Below are 20,641 nucleotides of genomic sequence, written 5' to 3'. Positions count from 1 at the left end.
CTAATAAGATACGCATTATTTTCTTCACTAAGGTATTCTTTTTAAAATTTTAAAATTTATGATAAGAATAGAAATGTACTTGTTTTTGTTAAGTTATAAGCCTTTTCATTTTGGGATTTTTTTGGTTTCTAGCTTTTAGGGTTTGGGAATCGACGGTTAGTAGCAATGTCCAATCATCACCGTTCTTCGAGCGCTTCCTCGAAGAATGGTCTTCCTCCTCAAGAACTCCTTGACGATCTCTGCAGGTTTCTCAATTTTTTATTTATTTTTATTTTATCGCTTCTCGATTGGTTTCCCAAAATTCAGTAAAAAGGGGTATTGGAAGTTATGTGCTTTTTGGTTATTTTCATTTTTTTAGTTGAATTGTGCTATTTTGTATGCTTTTTTATCCACATCAGAATGATCATAGTTTGTACCCTTAATTGATATTTGATAGTAATAAAATAAAATGATAGTATTGTGTGATAGTGACTTAGAATTTTGTATCCAACAACAACTGAACCTTAATTCCGTGGATTGAGTAATTGGGTTGGATCCATAATCTTTAAATCTTATCATAGAAACTGGGCTAACCTCTGTTTGATCTACTCTACTTATTGGGGTTATAATGGACTTCTCCACACATGTCCAAATCACCTGATACGCATTTCTGCTGTCTTTTCTACAATTGGAGCTCGTCCAACATTGGAAATTGAAGGCTTACTAAAACTGTGGAAGTTTGTATTACTATTTTTTTATTTTTTTATTAAACTATTAATGTATGGCAATGAAGGTAGAGAAGTATATGCACATTTCTGCCAATGTAGTTTTGGGTTGTCATAATTTTACTATGGCTGTGAACTAAGCGTGAAGGAGTAAATTGAAGGCTTTTTTGCTACCGTATCCATTGCTATATATACAAGTTTCGAAAGAAAAGATTTAGGTGGACCGCAACATCCTAGTTATTGATTTCTCATTCCAAGCTAAAGTATAGTTTTTTTTTTGTTTTGCTAATGTAACCATTCATTTTTTCACTTTTTTAAAATAACAGTTAAGTTATTTGTTAGAATGATTTGAATAAATATACCAGTGATCTTGGTTTATCATTTGTAGTTATTTTATGTTTATATTTGACTTTCTTCCCCTGATTTGTTAGTATAATTTGATCCTTCTTTTTTGTGTCTTATACCATTTTATGCTGTTTTTATTGCAGCCGGTTTGTGTTAAATGTGCCGAAGGAAGACCTTCAGTCATTTGAAAGGATCTTGTTTCTCGTGGAGTATGCACATTGGTTTTATGAAGATAATTCTGTAGAAAATAATCCATCTCTGAAGTCATTAAATCTGAAAGAGTTCACTTCTTTATGTATCCTTACTAAATCTGTTTTGCTTTGCAGTCCTATGCTTTTATGATTGTAGAATATAACTTTTGCATTCGTATTCCATTTGATAACTTGGGTCTAATTGTAATAACATATCAACAATTCCTTCGTTCATCGCTTTCTTTTCCGTTTCTCATTAGAATACGGGGAAATTACATGATGTGCTATCTTCTCTGGTTTAGAATTGAGTGTCCACAGAAATTTATTCCCAAACTCAATTTTTTCTGGAAAACTTTAATTTGGTAAAAAAATTGTTTGCTCCCCAAGATGTACATATCTTTTCTTCTATCATGCCATCCCTTGCATATTTTTTTTTAATATTCTTTATGTCAAAACTTGGAAACATGTATACTTAAATATAAGGAAAACTGTTTGTGGATATTATTTGTGCATGGTATAGGCCAAAATGATGTAGGCAGGCATCATCTGTATCTTGAATAAACCCCCTTCATTTTTTCTTCACTAGAATCCAATGCATTTTATCAATGAGTACTGGCCTTATGCTTACACACTCGCTTGTGCATGCACACATGCTGACAATAATATAAATTAAAGCGTAGTAATCCCATTTTGTTTTCCATTTATGTTACCTTGTGAGGGTGTCCCTTCCCTAAACCCCGTTACATTTTTATAAGGCATTATTGTATAGGCTTTAGATATCATGAAAGTTTATATTTTTTCATTGTATTCTCTCTTTCCCCATCTTCTATAATAGATGTTGTTTTCCTTAATATATAGCAGTGTTTAATAGTTGCGACGTTTTGAAGCCTTATGTGGCCCATATTGATGATATATTTAAGGACTTCACTTCCTACAAGGTCCGAGTTCCTGTAACTGGGGCGATAATTCTTGATGAAACTTATGAAAGGGTAAGCCAAGAGTAAATGCTGAATTCAATACCAATCATTTACTTTTCTGTTGTAAGGCAAATTTATTTGCATACCGCGTTTTCTAATTCCAATGTTTTACCTTCCCTTTGGTATAACTATGCCCTGAATTAATTTGCATCCCTTAAACCTAGAATATGCTGCTTTATTTTAGCATTCGTTTTTACTTTGTGCTGATGTTTGATCGGCTATTAATTTAATCTGTGTGCATGATGCACTTGTTTAAAATCTGTCTTGTGAAATCAAAATTATATTGTATGTTCCATAGTTGACTATTATGAGGATGAAAATTGTTACTTGATGGCTATTCAAGTAAGTGATTTGAAACTCTATTTAATGAAGATTTGAATAGTTCTGTGAAGAAGTGGTAATCAAAGTTGACCAAGGCAATAAACCTTTTCGAAACCACAAGGTGGCGAAGTAATTTAGGGCCTTCTACACAGGGATGGTTAAGCATCCTTCTTTTTAATCTTTTAAAGATGCATACAGTTCTTGATTTGGTTATGTATATTGTTCATTACTGCACTTGGTGATGTTCTTATAGATTTTTTCTCCAGAGCACTTTGTGAACCATTTTTTTGGTGTGATTTCTTTATATTGAATTGAACATGAAGTGCAAATGGTGGATGTTTAAGTTGTTGTGTAATGCAACCTGGCATCGTGATTCATGGTTTGTAACCCTCCCTCCTTTCATTAATGTAGTTCAAACTCCAATCTGTCCAAAAGAGCTGAAGCTGGCATGCACAGTTCAAATGTGGAAGAACTAGACTAAGTCTGAAATGATTGAGCTATTGAACATGAATGAAAGTGTAAAATTATAGCAATTCTGTTAATTCATTACTAAAGATGAGATTGACACTAGAGAAACATTTTAGGATTAGGTCATAAAGATTATGAAGTAAAAGGTAGGGTACTGGTGTCTTTATGAGTTTTAGTATTAATACAAATAGGTAACAAGTAATTCGGGTTAGTTACCTATGAGATTTAGTATGGCTAATATGAGAGATATCGTGTTCTTCACCACTGCTTGTGTTCTCTGTTTTCCTTGAAAGTTGAAACCCTTAATGTTTCTCAACTCAGTAAAGTACTTCAATAATGTCTTGATATTCCCACTTATCATCTCTAAGAGTAGCTTAATTTTTATAAGGAAAACGACATTTAAGTTTGTTGACTTCAAAACTTCAAATTTTAAGCTGTCACTTTTTTGTAGAAGTGTTCAAGGTTCTTTATATACAATTTGTCATTGACTTCCATTTGGTACAATTGAGTAATTTTCCAATTCAACTTATTGTGGCTGAATATTTATATCTGTTGACAGTGCATACTAGTGAAGGGATGGAAAGGTTCAAGCTGGAGCTTCCCTCGTGGCAAAAAGAGCAAAGATGAAGAAGATCATGCGTGTGCCATTAGAGAAGTAAGCATGCTTCTATGAACTTATCGCTCTCTCCGTCTCTCTGTTCAAGTGACACTCTCCATGTGCTTAATTACATAGATTGAAGAAACTACACATAAGAAGAACTGGCTCTACTTCCTAGCATGAGTGTTCCCCTTTCTGTTTTTTAGGATTTATTATTCTCTTGTACTATTCTATTCTCTTCTAATGAATTTTGTTTCTTTACAACAAAAAGTTAAGAATTGGCTAATTAATGTCTTACAAAAGGTCTTGCATTAGCCTTTCCTTACATGTTTTTGTTCGTGGTGAATGCAGGTCATGGAAGAAACAGGTTTTGATGTTTCAAAACTTCTTAACAAAGATGAATATCTTGAAATTATTTTTGGACAACAGAGAGTGCGGCTTTACATTATTGCTGGTGTGAAGGATGATACAGTGTTTGCCCCACTTACCAAAAAGGAGATCAGTGTATGTGATTCTTTATGAGAATTTACTTTTAATGTTCTTATCATTCCAGAGGGAGTGACACTTTTTAATACTTCCTGAACTCTGTTTAGTATAAAATTAGATTAGAGAGGAGAAGGGAAAAGTTCAACTAGGGGGACCATGTTATAAGTTATACTAAAAATTTGAGAAACCAAAGAAGCCAGAGTCAAAATGCTAAGAATAAAAACAATTTAAACCAAACTAAATGCTCATAAAAAATGGAAACTGTCCAAAACAGCCACATGTAGAGTGCGACATTGGAAATTTCCTATTTATCTTCTCACTGGGCTAAAACCACCTTGGGCAAGGTTCTATAAATCCCAGATAATGCAAAATTGAAAAAGTATTGGTGTCATACTCGTATCCGATACCAATACCCATATGATACTTTAAGATATGTGCCCAAGAAGTATCTATCCCATATTTTCTTTTCTTTTTTTATAATTATTTTTATTCTAATATGTTTTATATATTTCTCCAACATGGCCAGATATGACTTACAATACTTTTGATATTTTTTAAATTGTTTCTCTCCCCTATATACAATATCCCCAGCATTAGACAGTAATTCAGTAAATTTGCTTTTGAATTGTAGGCTACTGTATAGAGACAAAACTTATTTTATGATATGGACAAAATTGTTCTTTTTACAAGAATGTCTTTGTAAATTATGATCAAATTATGTATTAATGAGAAATGACCAGTACCTTTTAACAAATATTATTATTTTATATTCAATGTATGTTTTTTAAGATCTAGACCATAGCATATCTAGAATTAAGAAGTTCCCCATATCTATTTGTCCATGTCGTACTAAGTATCTGGCTTGGGTTTCATAGGCCAGATTCTACCATCATATTCTCTATAAGTGCTAACCTTACTTTCTTTCTGTTGTGTTTTTTCTTGATTTTATCTTGTATATCCGCTAATCAATTACAACACTGATCTTTGCAACATAAGCTTATGCTCTTGTTGCCCCTTAACAACCCAGCTACCCAGTACCATAAATCAATTTTTATTTTGAAAGCCATGAAAATATTATTTAATGTGATTGACAACTTTTAATGACCGTAGTGCTGGTTGATTCTTTATTATCTGTATGCAGGAAATTGCATGGCACAGGCTTGATGAACTTCAACCAGCAAGTGATGATGTGATATCTCGTGGGATCACTGGCCTCAAGCTTTATATGGTGTCCCCTTTTCTTGCGTGAGTACCACTTCATATGATTTTGATAGCTTTGGTGAATGTCCCATGTCTTGTCAAAGTTCAAAAAGATTCATTGCCTTAATGCAGATCATTGAAATCATGGATTTCATCGCACCAACCCCCTATGGCTCCAAGGCCTGATTTGCCTCTTAAAGGTAATTACTCTTACAAACATCAGTTTTTTTATTGTTGACAGATACTTCTATGTGTACTTAAAAATGAAGTTATTGTCAACTGCCTGATGCCTCCACTCCTAGCTGTTTTTTGGACTCGAGTTGGTTTCCATCAGTTAGTTAAACACTTTACTGTGATGTTATGTTCGCTGGTGTTTCACATATCTTGAGCACTGATTTTAAAGTTAGGTTCAGTCGTGATTTTAAAAGTGAGGTTGTGTCAATATTGGATTTACTAAGGTGCAATATTGCAGAGATTTCATTGCTACAATATATTAAGTATACATGATTTATCAATAGGCAAGGGCTCCAAAAGGGAAACCCTTTATAGATGGGCTTCCATAAGTGTTACTTGTTATAAATTGAGTACTGAATGCATTCATTCTTACAATGGTTTTGATTGCTAACAAGCCTTTTCTTGTTAAGGAATTTGCGTGTGGAAAGCAAAGCACAGTTCTACTGGAAGTAGCTCGACGATAATTGACATCCAACCAACAAAACCTGAACCTGATTCTCACTCTCTTGATGTGGGGCCTGGCAGGAGCTTCAGGAATTTCAAATTTGATACTGCTTCAATTTTACAAGCAATGGAAGCTGCCTTTTCTTCTTGAAAGTCCAGCAACCATCCTGTAAAGTTCCCCTAACCGAATTGATTTCTTCGTCCAAATGTCAAAATTGTTAATAATCACTCTTCATGCTAATTGGCAGTAGCGGTACATGATGTTTCTCAAGTTGTCTGGTTGAGTAATATGTACATTGTGTACAGGAAGCATTTGTGCCTAAATAGTTTCCGTCAGTTTATGTAGAAAACTAGAAAAATAGTCCAATGTAGAAGCTATCGTACTCCCTCATTTAGCACTCTTCAGTAACTCAAATGGAATGAAACTGTGATGATGTCTATGAAAAATCTTAAGTGGACTAATTTCATGTGTTAATTTTGTGGCAATTTCCCATAGCTCATGTCCTTTTTTGGTGTTACCATTTTATCTCTGCTTTATGTATGGAGGAATGCTTCCATTTTATCTATAATGGCCACTTGGTAGGGGACCTAACGTGCATAGAATCAAACCAAAGAGAGGATCTTGAGAATAGTTTTTCCGATGTCAAAGTATGGTGACCTTTTGGGTCCGATAGCAAGTTGGGTTTAAGCTCAGAAGTCTTCCATTCTCATTCCATCATCTCTAAAACCCGACTCGTAATTGGATCCTAAATGAAATATTTCTGGTTTATATTAAAAGCTAAATGCTTGTGGCTTTTGAACCACAAACCTCTTCCAACTCTTTTGTTTTCTGTTTCTGACTCCCATCTGAATCATTTTTTAGTATTGCCAAGGATACCTCTCACCCTTTTGGGTAATGGATTAATTTTTTCGGGGTGCTTGACTGCCCCCAAGTGTCTCTCCAGGAATCGAGTCATGATATTTTGGTCATTCTGAGGATCTAGCGGGTCCCTACATTACTAGTCCAACATCTTATTGGTATCCCATATGAATCTGAAGATGATAAGATAGCGCTGAGGAAAATACACCATCTCTGTTGTATTAAATTTTGATTTCACATTTTAACAAAAATACTGATATTGTAAGCACCTTGAAGATATCTGGAGTTAAATCATCACCCGGGAAATCAAGCGTTAGCTCACCTTTCACAATTATTTGAGAAGTAAGCAGGTATGGTTTCAAAGCCCGTTATTGGGAAGGAAATTTGTTTCAGAAACTACAACTCAACAAAAACTTAATCAAAACGGGACTTGAGGACAAAGGTCAATCTATTTTCTTTGGGCATGAATGCCAGGTTGAAAATAATAGTAGTAATCAGGAGCCCGAATAGGCTAGATTGAAAAAAATACTCATGTTTGGAGAGATTTTGTTAACTTATTAAAATTTGTGATTATAATTTGTACTTTGATCAGTTATAGTGAAACTTAGGTGTTACCAGTGAACCAGGAGAAAACATGTTTATCTTTACTTTTCGTTTAACTCGGCTTTACTTATATCTATCTACCCAAATAGATCCATTTGTCTGTCTATGTCATTCTAATGAAAAATAAAATTATCTTCAGCCTTTTTTTAAGTTTAGGGGAAGGCTAGTTTTGTATAACTTATTTATTTTACATCTTAAAAAAACATTTAAAACCTCTTTCAAAAATGAAATGAAATTATATGTTAAGCTAATGAATCAAACTATATTTCACTCAAAGAACAACTCATTTAGTTAAAGAGTTCAATTTTCAAGTCAAGTGTCTCACATTTCATTCATAACAATGCCTCAGGTAATTTACCAATAACAATGCCCTCTGCATATGTATGCAAAAAGAAACAAGCACAATGCTAGCGGTATAAAGCGGGTGCTGAGCTTGTTCATCCAGAAAGAGGAGAAGAAAATAACATACCAACATGCAAATGATGCTAGAAATCCAACTTCCTTGATAACGTGAGAAAATTTCCTCTAATTTCAAAGTTTTTTTATATGATTAACAAATAAAACTTTAGCAATTACACTTCTCCGTTACGTGCTATAAGTAATATAAATCAACTTCATTCAAATTCTCCTCTAACTAAGGCAGTTTCTTGAGGCATTCCATTAGTGCATTTGTATGTTCAGGCTTCCCAACAGATACACGAACGTACCCTTTCAGCTCTTTACTGTTGTAGTGACGGATCATAACACCCATTTCTGCAAGGTCCTCCTGTGTTCATATCATATAAATTATGTGTTGAGTTAGGATTATTGAAAAGAAGAAATTATATCAAGATCTTCTATACTAAACCACTTTTAGCAGGCAACAAAATAATTGTGCAATAGGTATGCTTTTTTGTTGATAAAAAGTATGGTAGTTTCATCGTAAAAAAATAGACTATACGGACACTCTCTGATGCTTTAGCTAAATTATACTCACCACCCCTCCGGTTTAAAACAGACACTCACCTCCCTTGCAGGGTACCCAATGTAATGTATGTATATTAGTTAGGAGTAACTTTGTGTAATTTCACTAAACTTCAGGCGATGTCAGTGTAATTTACTCTTAAAGTAATGTTATTTCATTAGAAAACCTTGAGTGCTATAAACATCAAAAAATAAACTTCACTGCATGATAACATCTGTTATCAAATGGAAACTTTGGGGTAGAAAAGATTACTATCAAGTCAAGTCAAATACCATACTAAAATACAGTGCTGAATTTAACACCAAATAAATATTTATTCAGACATTTATTAAGAAAATAAAAGATAAAACTGATTATATGAATATATGGAAAGGAAGGTACCTTTAGCTTCTTTGCATCCACTCCAGATGTGACCTCACAAAGAATGAAATTAGAATAGCTTGGAAATGGTCGAAGATAGGGAACTTCCTTCAAAAGGTCAAAAAGCCTTTCTCTTTCTTTCAGCAAAGCATTTTTTACATCCTGTTTGTTAAGAATGAGTAGTTAGATTTGTCTTTTGTGAAGAACAATTGAGTGTAATAAATGTTTAAAACTTGTATGGGTAGTCGGATAGTGAGTATAGCGGCCGACTCAAAAATTATTATAGCGGAATAGCGGATGGCAGAATGGCCGCTAGTCCGCTACAGCTAAGGGAAAAAATACACTAAAATATTAAAAATTTAAGTAATCTATACTCTTTTAAGTTTTGAAAGAGGGAGAGTGAAGTAATATAATTAAAAATATTAAAACTTAGAAATTGAGATGAGGTCATGATTACGAAAGAATTAGGTATGTGAGAAGGGAAGTGAGGGGAAGAAGCTTTGCCCGAAAAATGAGTATGTAGAAAGTTGGGATGAGAGTGAGTGGCCAAAGATTGCACAGCTTATTCATTTCTGCAGAAAGAGGAAAAAAGGGGAAGAGGGTTTCACATGTTTCTGCTGCAGAATGTTCTACTTTGGTGTTGCTGTTTATATAGAAGAGGGAGGGGTAAATTACCCAAAACCCTAAAAAACCATAAAAATAAGGGCAAACAGGGCTTTTCCTCTTTAAAAACTAGGGTTCCACGCACAGCCTTGTTGACACGTAGTAAAAAATAAGGGCAAAACTGGCTTCCCCTTTAACAATTAGGATTCCACACATAGCCTTGTTGGAGCGGGTTCTGACCCGCAATTTGGCATGTAAAGTCGTTGCTCTTTGACCTGCGACAGGTGTTACAGCCATCTACAGCGCTGCACTTCCATTCGTCATGTGAAAGGGCTGGCAACCACCATGACACTGCTATCCTAGAGTGATAGTACGCTATTGACTACTTAGGGATAGTGTATTAGTTGATAACCAATTAAAGTACATATATGAGCGTATATTTATTTATAAGAATGTGTGAGCTTATATCCAAAAGTACAAAAGCAAAACCTCTAGATAAACTGGATTTTCCAATGCTGCACATGCAGAAACTTCAGCAGCAACAGATACATTATAAGGTTGCTTTGCTCTCCAAAGATACTCAATTATACTCAAAGGAAAAGCTCCATATCCCACACGAAGCCCAGCTAAACCTGAGATGCAGTCCATTCCAAAATTAATAATTGGAAACTGCAATATATGCAATTAAGCACGCAATATGACAAATCAGTAACAAAACTTTGTACACATCATTTCATCAAGAAACAAATGAAACATCAGTATATATTTTATAACTACAAATCAAAACATTTAAAAAGATAATTTGATTTAGAAGAGGGAAGATGAAAAATGGCAGTCTAGTACACAAGGCTCCTACCTATTGGGATCAAGGGAGAGTAGATGTATGCAGCCTCACCCTTGCAAGTAAGGAGACCGTTTCCAGGATTTAAACCTATAGCCTTCGGGTCACAAGGCAAGCAACCTCGCCGTTGCGCCCAAGCTCACCCTCATCCATGCAAATATTTTGTAGAGAGAATATATGGCGTTCAATCTAACTTATTGCAGGTACAGTTGCCAGTGTGGGTACCCATTATGGGTATTTTTACAGGTACTCGTTGCAGATATTTTTGCAGGTACCCACAGGTGTGAATAATTTTACCATCCCTACTCCGAAGAATTGAGATTGAAACTACAACTACTTATTAAAATTCATTCAAAACCAATATATAAATTCCTTTTCTCATTCTAATCCTACATAGACTACATATTTTGTCTCTCTTTCACTCCAACCAGTGTCAAGAGGAACTTCTATCTATTTTCTTCTGATTCTTGAATCTTAGTTTTTCTATTAGAGCCCTCATGCCCAAGCATCTCAACTTCAGGCTACTTGATCTTCAAACATATCCATGTGCCATTGCCAGTTTTATCAAAATATTCACGTTACTAGACATTCAGATTAGCATGCTAACTCATTACAAGTCAATTTATGATAGTACACTCATAAAGACTAGTATTCAGCTTAGAATTGAAATATGCAATCCAATTACACTTGAGTTCAGGAGATACTTAATCTAGTAGCTACTTCTTACACAGACCCACCATTATGATTCATTGATCCATGATATTAAAACAGCAGTAGTATACTATAAGGTGTTATTAGACAGTGACGTTTCAGTTCACAGGTTCTCGTAATCTTAACAACTCATATCTGGTTTTGGCCAAGTTTAACCTAACCAATAAGGCTCTAATCCTTACCACAATTCTCGACAGATAACAGTCGCAAAATTTCCTTGCCAATGGCAAGCCCAAAGAGATTATTCCAGGGAGAAACAAAAGAACCCCAGAGGGTTTAACTCCATACCAAGAAATGAAAATCAATAAAAGAATCTCAATTAAAAAAATACATGTATATGGCATGTGGGAATTATGCCTGAAAAACACGATTATCATTTCAATTTCAATTTCCCTGGTGTAACAGCGAAAAAAGAAGGTGCCGTATAAGCATACCAGCTCTTTTGCTAAATGTCCGAAGAACAATCAAATTCTCATGCTTCTTCACCCAACTCATCCTCGATTCAATTCCTGAAAACTCAATGTATGCTTCATCCAGCACGACCAATATGGGAAGCTCAAGTATCTTTAAGAGAACTTCGTCCTCAATTATACTGTTGTGAAATTGTATGATATATTCTTGATCAAAATCTAACAGAAAAAACTCAAATTTCCAGCATATTATTGATATAAGAACAGTCTGCAGCCTTACTGAAGCTTGACCCCTTATTGTTAATGTGTGTGTATATACATAGAGAGAGGGGGTTTTTTCGTGGTACTATTGCCGAGACAGTAAATATTGCACATAGAACAGACTGCTTTTACTTTATTACAGGAGAAGCAATAGTATCATGCAAATATCATCAAAATCATATTCCAAAAAACATTTAGAAACAGAAAGCATAATCCAGTTATATAACTATCCGAACAAAGATGTATATCGGCTAGCCAATCATATCCACTTGTGACTGTAATGTAACTAAACAAAAACGCATTATTTAGTCTCACAAGGAACTCCTGTCTTAAAGGAAAGATTTGATGCAGAACAAATTAGGGGGGAAATAAAATACTGCCTAGATAAAAATTCAAGCTACCTAATTTTCTAACTATGCACTCTATATACAGTTACCTTCCATCTGGATTATTTGGAGATGTTAAAAATATGCATTTAGGCTTCTCTTGTTTAACAACCTCTGTAATGTGTTCCACATTCAAGCTGAAGCCTGGTCCCCTAGGAACTACAGTTTAAATAATGCAGATAGTGAGGTGACAAAGAACAGAAAAAATTCAAAGGATACACCAGCCATAAAACCTAAGACCCTTTAGTTTGACAAGTCTAATCACAAAATATTTACAATCACTAGATATGGTATGAGCCACTTTCGAAATAATAAACACCAATCTGTTTGGGGATATTTTTTTTTTTTTTCATTTTATAAGTACAAAGGGGTTTATAATTTCATAATAGGAACATTTTATACTGATGAATTTAAGAGCTAGAGAACTATAGTAAACAATCATGAGACATTTCTAATATCTAAGGTTCAATCTGTTTACAGATATTTGTATCTCAATTCAGATGTGTCAAGGACCATTCTCCTAAAAGCTTAAGCTATTAGGCAATTGTTCATGACTGGTTTTATATCCCTAACAAGTATAAACAAATTATAATCTTTCAAAAGGGCAAATTCAAAAGTTACATTCAGGAAATATTATTCTTACCTTTGATAACAAGTGCCCCATTAAGTGCAGCATCAAATTCATACATTGTGAAGGTCGGAGGGCAATCCACAATCTTGTCACCAGGATCAAGCACACAACTGTAGTATATATATGAATATGAAAACCATATATCAAGACCACGGAATATAAAGAATGGCTGCTTGCCATAGCTATGCTGAAATTAACATTAAAAAGAGAAAAAGAACTTGAGGATCATTAAAATAGAAAGACTTTGGTTCTAACCGCATGATCAAATCAATAAGCTCATCCGCACCACATCCTACAAGAATATATTCAGATTCAAGGCCTGAATCTCGGGCAAGAGCGGCACGCAATCGGCGACTCTCTGGATCAGGATAGACATAAGGGAACCTTATTGATCCCAGGGCTTCCATGACCTGTCAAACCACTCATATTCAACTCAGGGTATAATGTAATGGTGTATTTCTCAATAAGATCCTCGTCTGCAGTTTAACATATATACTAGAAAAGACTTAAAAATTAAAAGATAACATTACAATCTCACGGTGAATGTTGCACATCATATTACAGGATAACTACCTTCTATTTTCACTCAATAGTTTGGAAAATACCAATAGACATATACAATAATAACTTGCCTCTGGAGGGGGGCCATAAGGATTTTCATTAGCATCTAACTTGACAATATCCTCAGGCTTGCGTCCAAGACGAGAAGATAAAACCTGAAACAGACAGCCTTTTCTTTTATTACAAAGTTGCATTGCAATGGAACAAATTCCCCCGAAAAAGCAACCAATGACAAGTTCTAGGGTCTACGGAAAATGTTAGAAAAGGTATGCTGTAACGGAAACTCCTTGCCTCTAGATGATACAAGGGAAATAAAATTCAGTTAAGAAACCTGCTATAGTGAGCACCTTGCAGTGTGCATGCAAGTGACTTACCAATCACAGATGAGACAGAAAACATATACAAATTAATGAAATTATAAATAAATAAAATGAAAATCTAATACAGCTAGGTGGTACCTGAAGAAATACATATGTATTTTAAATCTTTGATTTTCTACTTTCAAGTAACAACTAGAAAAGTATCCTTTCAGAGCTAACAGTGAACCACACAAAACCAAATTATAACAAACAACAACCAAGTTTTTTCCAACTCCTTTGGGGTCAGCAACATGGAGCTAACAATCCCATAATGTTCTATTGTAAATCATGTCTACAGATTAACATATAAATCTTTCTTAATTTTTTTGCTTATAGTTTTTCGTGGTGATTATGCTACAAAGTATAAAACCGAAAATTTGATAATGGCAACAATACTTCAGAGAAAAAAACCATTTTTGCGGTAGTAACGAAAGGGAACCAACACCAACAAGACGTTGATCTAGTGGTGTAAGGCACCACCCCATGATGAACAAAATGTCAATATTCGATTACTGAGTGCGACACTTATTAGGAGGGGCAGCCACAAACCCCTAAAAAAGTTAATTCTTTACCCATACGGTGAGAGAATAAAAGGGAACCAACAAAATCAAATAAAATAGTAGACTTGCAAGAGACCCACCTCAAAAGGCAAAATGGGTTGATAAGGAGCCAACTTCCTCAAATGTTCTCTGATAAAGGAATCACCTTTAACCTGAAGAGGAACCTTATTGACTTGTTCCACTGGAACAGTAGAAGCCATGACCACAAAATTCTTCCTCTGATTCCCATCAAAAGAAAAAATATTGGGTCTGGGTTTGAACCCCAATTGCTGCAAATTGGTATTGGATTTAACCATCGAAAAGGAAGAGGAAGTATGAAAATCAATGGCACCCATTGAGACCTGCATCATGAAAACTAAGATTAGAGAAAGACCATTGTAGAATGAAACAACATAGAAGGAGAGAGAGAAAGAGAGAGAGGAGTTATACGAGGTTAAGGTAAGGAGTGTGGAAGTGGTTACGACTTACGAGTGCAGTGAAGGGTGAAGAGGTTGTTATTTTGTTATTGTTGTATGCAAAATAGAAGTGAACTGTGTGTCGTGGAACCCTTACAAAGGTGGGTAATAATTGTTATAAACAAACATCGGTTTCAATTTTGTTTTCACTAACGAGAAAAAATTCATCTTTTATATATAATAATATTAGTTTACTGGTATAAGATTCTCATAAATAATTACGAGCGAAAGTTATTAGAAGAAATTAATTTACAAATCTCGTAAGTAATGTGATTAGTTTTTTATGCTTAAGGTAATTGACACTCTTAATTATGTTGATAAAAATAATGAATGAATTTCTTTAGATGTTAAATCTCAAAATAGTTCATCAATATTTTGTTTAGGGTACAATTTGACCGGAAAAAAATAAAGTCACACAATAATTTCTAAAAGTTTATTTTATTCATCAAAATTTGAATTCATGCAGTTTAATTCAATTTATTAGGGATTAAAATTTATGATGAGAGAAGATATAAAAAAAAACTCTCTTAAAGGAATTTTTAGAATACATTTTTGCATAAACGGGTGATTTTTTTAAAATTAAGATCTACAGAACAAAAAGGACAAAAGAATCTACAGAACATTCCTAATGTTTGGGATTGGAGCATTTATTGCTCTAGCTCACTCAAATTTCATAGACATATAATCTTATTAATGCAAATTATATTTATTGCAAATTATATTTATATATATATAAGATTATATGCATTAATAAGATTATATGTCGATAAAATAATTGAATGAAATGTGTAAACGACATACACTGTTTCACACATAATTTGCTTAAATTTTTATTATAAGATATAGAAATGTTGTATTGACATATCAACCTATTTAAATAATCAAGAACATGCCAATGTGAAATCTCCATTGGAAATCTCGTGGAAAGAGAGGCAAGGAAGCACGGACAAGCCACTAGGATATAAATATGGAAAACCTTAGAAATAAAATAATATGTCAAGACTAAGGCACGTTATATAATAAAATTTAAAATTAATTATTTCATAATAGTAAAATTAAGTACTTCTAACATAAAACCCAAATCCTTAAAATAAGACAAAAATTAAAAAAAAAATAGAAACGTGATTTTCAATTGTGCAAATTAAAAATACTACGACTTTATATATTGAGAGTTGCAACACTATGGAAGAAACAGTGTATGTCGTTTACACATTTTATTCAATTATTTTAATATGTTAGGCATATATTTAAAAATTGGGCCTTGTGTCAGGCCGATTTGGGGTCATACTAATTTATTAATTATTTAACCTTTAGGGTTAATCATAAAATTATACATTATTTTTATACAATTATACATTATTATTAACAATTTTAAACACAATTACTAGTTAGTGATACTTGCTTGTAAAAATGAAAGAAACTGCTAGTGACTTTTTTATCAGAAAAAAAAGCTATGTTTCTAAAATACGACTTGTTTTTTTGAATGTGTTTAGCAAACAGGAAAATTTGCAAGAAGTCCTTTCTAATATGATAAGCCATTCCACTAATACTGATTCATTTATTAGTCTTCATAGATCAACCATTTTGAAGGCAACATGTGTTACGGTGATTAAAGGGAAAATGTTTAAAAATATTAAACAAAGGATGTTGTGGGTTAGTCTCACCCACAATAAATATAAAAAAATTATAAACTAATTTAATAATTAGAAAGAAGGGATGAATCGAAGGAGGTAGCATATTAACATTTGCCCATAAAAAAAAACATTTATTCGGTAACATTTTCGTTTGTCACATTGGATCATTATTCACATAGCTTCAAACTTTAATTGCAAATGATTACATATATCAACAGCATAGACCCTCGCATTGGAAGAAGCAGGTGGGAACACCCTCTTTTATGGGCAAGGTTGGATGGGATAACTAGTCTATCTTGCTCAACTCTGAATATTGGTTGGGATATTTTTTGAATCAGATGGTTAATCTAACCTTAAATATTGATCAAACTAGTTTTTAAAGTTGAACATGACCTTAGACCCAATTAAATATAATATATACACATTTTAGATAAAATATTCTCAATATTACTTATGAGATTAAATACTCATTTCAGTCCCTTATATTTTTCAACATTATAAGTTTGGTCCTTAAAAAATTAAAAACATAAAATGATTACCAAAAATTTTAAATGTCAATTAAATTAGTTTGATCTACTGTGAAATTGTAGAAAATGTTAAAAAGAACTACTTTGATCTACTTTTGACATTTTTGGAACTATTTTGTTTTTCTCAATTTTTGAAGGACCAATCTGGTCCTGTCAAAAAATATGATAGACTAAAATGAATATTTATTATACTTATTATTATAGAGATATAATTTAACATATAAAATGATATATGTTTAGATATTTTGTTAATCATTTATATATATGCATATATATTGAAAAAATTGGAGAATCGGTGATACTTTAGGTAAAAGATGCCATTATTCTACACTAAATAGGCACATATAAATATGAAAAATAAGTGACAATGAGTTACGTATAATGTTTCTTTCTTACTTGACCCTAAATATTGATCGAGATTAATTTTTGGATGTGGACTCAACCCTAGAGCTAATGAAATCCAACCATATTCAGGTCAATCATAATCAAATTAAATTAGATGAACGAGTTAGGTCGGATTTTGTTTATTGATACACAAGTAAAATATGAAATCAAATATGGAAGAAATAATAATTTCATTGATGACAAATCAAATTATTTTCAAATATGCACCAAACACACTTGACATTGGTTTCAGTGTGTAACCATCATTTTCCCAATGCAAAATAGAAAAAATGGTCCTCAATGCTTGACCCAAACTTTTTAACTCTTTATGTAAAAATTCTAATACATATGGAAAAATAAAATTGACAAGCAAATGTACCAGGTAATAATATTAGCTAACATGAGTGAAGATTAGAATAAGACTATAATGCTCCATTTGGTAGAATAGAAAGAAGGGAGAAAGAGAAAGAGAGAAGAGAAGTTAATGAAAAATTATCTCTTTCCGTCCTTTGGCTTAAAGGAGAGTAGGGAGAAGAGAGAGAAAAGTGCTTTGTGGCTCATGCAATTTGTTTCTCCTCTCATATGAAGAGAAAATGGAATAAATATGTATTATTCCAAACCATATTTCAAATATTATCTCACACTAATGATAATAAAGAAAAAATTAAAATATAATGATTGTTTAAATTTTTTTAATTAACATGATATGTTTTCATTGGTGTGAGACAAAATTTGCGACATTGTTTTGGATAATATATCTCAATTCGAGAGTTTTGAGAGAGATATTTCTCTTCTCTTTCTTTTCTTTATATCTAAAACCAAACAACACAAAAATCTACTATATTTCTTATATATTTCTTTCTTTTCAGTCTCTTTCTCACCTAGTTATCTCTTCTTATTTTTTCTTGTATAACCAAATGGAGCATTGAGTCAAACATAAAAGAGATAATCACCACAAAAATATTTTATTCAAGATTGTGATTGACTCATAGAACAATAACAATCAAATCTTAATCTTACTAGATGCATGGTGTCTTTGGACCATATTTGAAAATAAATTGATTATTAGGTAGTCTGAATTAGGGGTGAGCACTCACTCACTTGGTATGACCTGATCATGAACGGACCCGAATATGGTCGGGTTTGATCGGGTCTAGGGTTGTGTTCGGATTCAAAAATTAGACCCGATCAATATTTACACTTGGGTAGGACCATGCATGACACGATCTGACTTGGCTCATGATCACCCACTCATCATGTTTGTATGTGTCTCTATTCAAAAGTGTATATAGTAATGACACATTTATGGTCAAAAATATTATTGATTCTCTAATTTTTCATCACATATACATCATTAAATATATCATTTTATATATCAAATTAGATATTGATAATAATAGATAATATTAAAAATATTTTATCTAACATGAACATGCATTATATTTAATCAGGTCTAGGGTCGGGTTCGAGTTTAAAGATTGACCTATTGATATTTACGGTTAGATTTGTTTTGGGTCTAGGGTCAAGTCCGAGTTCAAAAAATAACTCGGCCAACACTTAGAATCGAATAAGAGACGAACCTTAACATATCTCAAACCGACCCATGCTCACCCTAGTTTGAATATCCAAAAGTCATGTTTAAGTTAACTTAGGTTTTTGTCAAACATATTATTCTGGAACGATATTAATGATTGGTCAAACTAGTAACATATTGACTTACTATCTTGAATGAGTCACTAAGACAATAACCAAACCGAGTTTAATAAAACAAATAATAACATTTTTCTTATATAGTAATCTGAGCCGAATACCTTATAAGTTTCATCACATTTGTAATATTTCTTTCGAAATCTTCCAAAAAAGGCGAGTAGGAGTTTCATTAGCAATTAGCATTAGATAAGTATATGACAATAAATGAGCCAAACAGCCTGGCAAGGATTTCCAGTCTGAGACAGTACTATTATTACCCTTTACAAAATATTAGAAATGGTATTTCATTGTAGTGTTTGAATTATAACAATGTCATCAAGACAGAAAAGGTAATAAAAAAAACAGAACATTAACTCTTTTTTATAACTATTTTTAATGTTTACCCTTACCACATACTACCCATTACATTAAAAAATAGCCTTTTATGTCCATGCGTGCAATAAAAATGGACAATGGGATCTTTTTCCAATTTTAGATTATGGGAAGACAAAATATTTATAGGCATTTACTATAGGCAATGATTGATTAAATTTTGGTGGTAAAATGTTCAAATTTGGAGAAGTGCTGGTTAAATGGTTCTGATTACAGCTATCATGTTTATGCAATAATAATACAAGGAAACATTCATAAGAGTGAGTTGTAAAAATCAAATTCTACATACAATCAAATTACGTAAATGTCAACTATCACAAATTATATGTTTTTACGAGGCGTTCATCCAATGATGTAAGACTCTAGATACACTAAAGATCAAGTGTTCGATTTCTTAGAAACGACACTTATTGAGAATGACAGTCATGCATCCCTTAGTCATCGGGTGATGGGGTACCCTTGGTTATACAAAAAAAATGTTTTTAGACAAATTTTTTGTTTATGTCATCAACTTGGTTAAAACTTCAAGTTGGGAAACCAAAAGAGTCATAGCAAAAAGGATAAGTGACTCATAACAATAAATCAAATAACTAACTTATATTTACTTAAGACATATACAAAGCATTTTGAAGTTTCAGAAATATTTCACTAATTCTTCATAGATTAACAAAGAAATTCTCACCCCAAAGAAAAATCAACCCTACCCATGATCCCAATTTTGCTTAAAAATAACAGAATCATCTTACTCTCTTTCTTTGTCTCCCATGAAAATTGTTGTTGATGGAAAATAGCTTCTTCAAGACCTTCACAATCACCACCATGCTAGGCTTGTTCTTAGTAGGAACTAGTGCATTGGTCTTGGACTTAGTCTTAGCAACTGTTAAAGCTTGAGCCCATGATCTGAATTCAGTATCTGATCCATTTTTTGAAGATAATTGCTCATTGAAATCTTCCCACAACAAGTCCATTTTGTCTTCTTGATCATGATCTAATCCAATTATTTTCCTTCCAATCTCAACGCATGAAAAACTCTTCTTCTGACCATAAGTTATAAGTTTTTCTCCTAAGCAATCATTTTGTTTTGCATGGCATGGATTAGGAGAAGATGTTGGTGATAGATTCCATAGACGAGGTGAATCAATGTTGTATGAAGAAGTATCATTGATTCTAGGGAAAGTGAAATCCTCACTCTCCATGCCTTGGATGATAACCACTTTGTAAAGATATGTGAGTGAATGAATGAATGAAGGGTGCTTTTGGGTTAGGTTTGATGGTGTGGACTTGGTAGTTGTTTTGGGGAGGGTTTTAGTTCAACTACTTCAAGAAACTATACTTTTTGTTCACTTCAAATTATGAATGAGTGCCAATACATGTATATGTATAATCAACTTATGCTTCACTTATATTTTTAGGGTAGGAAAATTGGAAAAGAATTCACTCCCGTGCTGTAGAGGAAAACCTCTCCTTTCCATTTTGGACTTA

The 20,641-nt window shown here is 33.1% G+C and overlaps 2 protein-coding genes and 2 long non-coding RNA genes across 8 annotated transcripts; 2 read left to right on the top strand and 2 right to left on the bottom strand.

Moving 5' to 3' along the window:
* LOC109325512 (mRNA-decapping enzyme subunit 2-like) lies at positions 73–6,444 on the top strand. The gene is made up of 8 exons (XM_019557931.1): positions 73–245; positions 1,193–1,344; positions 2,102–2,229; positions 3,566–3,661; positions 3,956–4,108; positions 5,232–5,335; positions 5,423–5,490; positions 5,935–6,444. Exons 1-8 carry the CDS (start codon positions 166–168, stop codon positions 6,117–6,119), a joined length of 966 nt encoding a protein of 321 aa, XP_019413476.1. The 5' UTR covers positions 73–165; the 3' UTR covers positions 6,120–6,444.
* Positions 5,381–5,709, bottom strand: LOC109325514. The gene is made up of 2 exons (XR_002105140.1): positions 5,606–5,709; positions 5,381–5,569 (listed from the first exon to the last, which is right to left on the bottom strand). It is a non-coding gene; the product is annotated as an uncharacterized LOC109325514 (long non-coding RNA).
* Positions 7,942–20,439, bottom strand: LOC109325818 (histidinol-phosphate aminotransferase, chloroplastic). Of its 5 annotated transcripts, none has more exons than XM_019558396.1 (11): positions 14,507–14,595; positions 14,395–14,418; positions 14,158–14,364; positions 13,230–13,313; positions 12,853–13,007; positions 12,610–12,707; positions 12,017–12,125; positions 11,344–11,501; positions 9,847–9,989; positions 8,776–8,916; positions 7,942–8,196 (listed from the first exon to the last, which is right to left on the bottom strand). In XM_019558396.1, exons 2-11 carry the CDS (start codon positions 14,410–14,412, stop codon positions 8,065–8,067), a joined length of 1,245 nt encoding a protein of 414 aa, XP_019413941.1. In that variant the 5' UTR covers positions 14,413–14,418; positions 14,507–14,595; the 3' UTR covers positions 7,942–8,064. The 5 variants fall into 5 exon arrangements, with proteins under 5 accessions (XP_019413941.1, XP_019413942.1, XP_019413938.1 ...); XM_019558397.1 differs by having other exon boundaries at positions 14,546–14,567; XM_019558393.1 differs by lacking the exon at positions 14,507–14,595 and adding an exon at positions 19,906–20,439 and having other exon boundaries at positions 14,158–14,418.
* LOC109325819 lies at positions 14,262–14,497 on the top strand. The gene is made up of 2 exons (XR_002105189.1): positions 14,262–14,356; positions 14,387–14,497. It is a non-coding gene; the product is annotated as an uncharacterized LOC109325819 (long non-coding RNA).

Source organism: Lupinus angustifolius, chromosome LG13 (genome assembly GCF_001865875.1).
Source record: "Lupinus angustifolius cultivar Tanjil chromosome LG13, LupAngTanjil_v1.0, whole genome shotgun sequence".
NCBI lineage: Eukaryota > Viridiplantae > Streptophyta > Magnoliopsida > Fabales > Fabaceae > Lupinus > Lupinus angustifolius.
The sequence above is the reverse complement of the archived record's forward strand: the minus strand, read 5'-3'. Positions and strand labels throughout refer to the sequence as shown.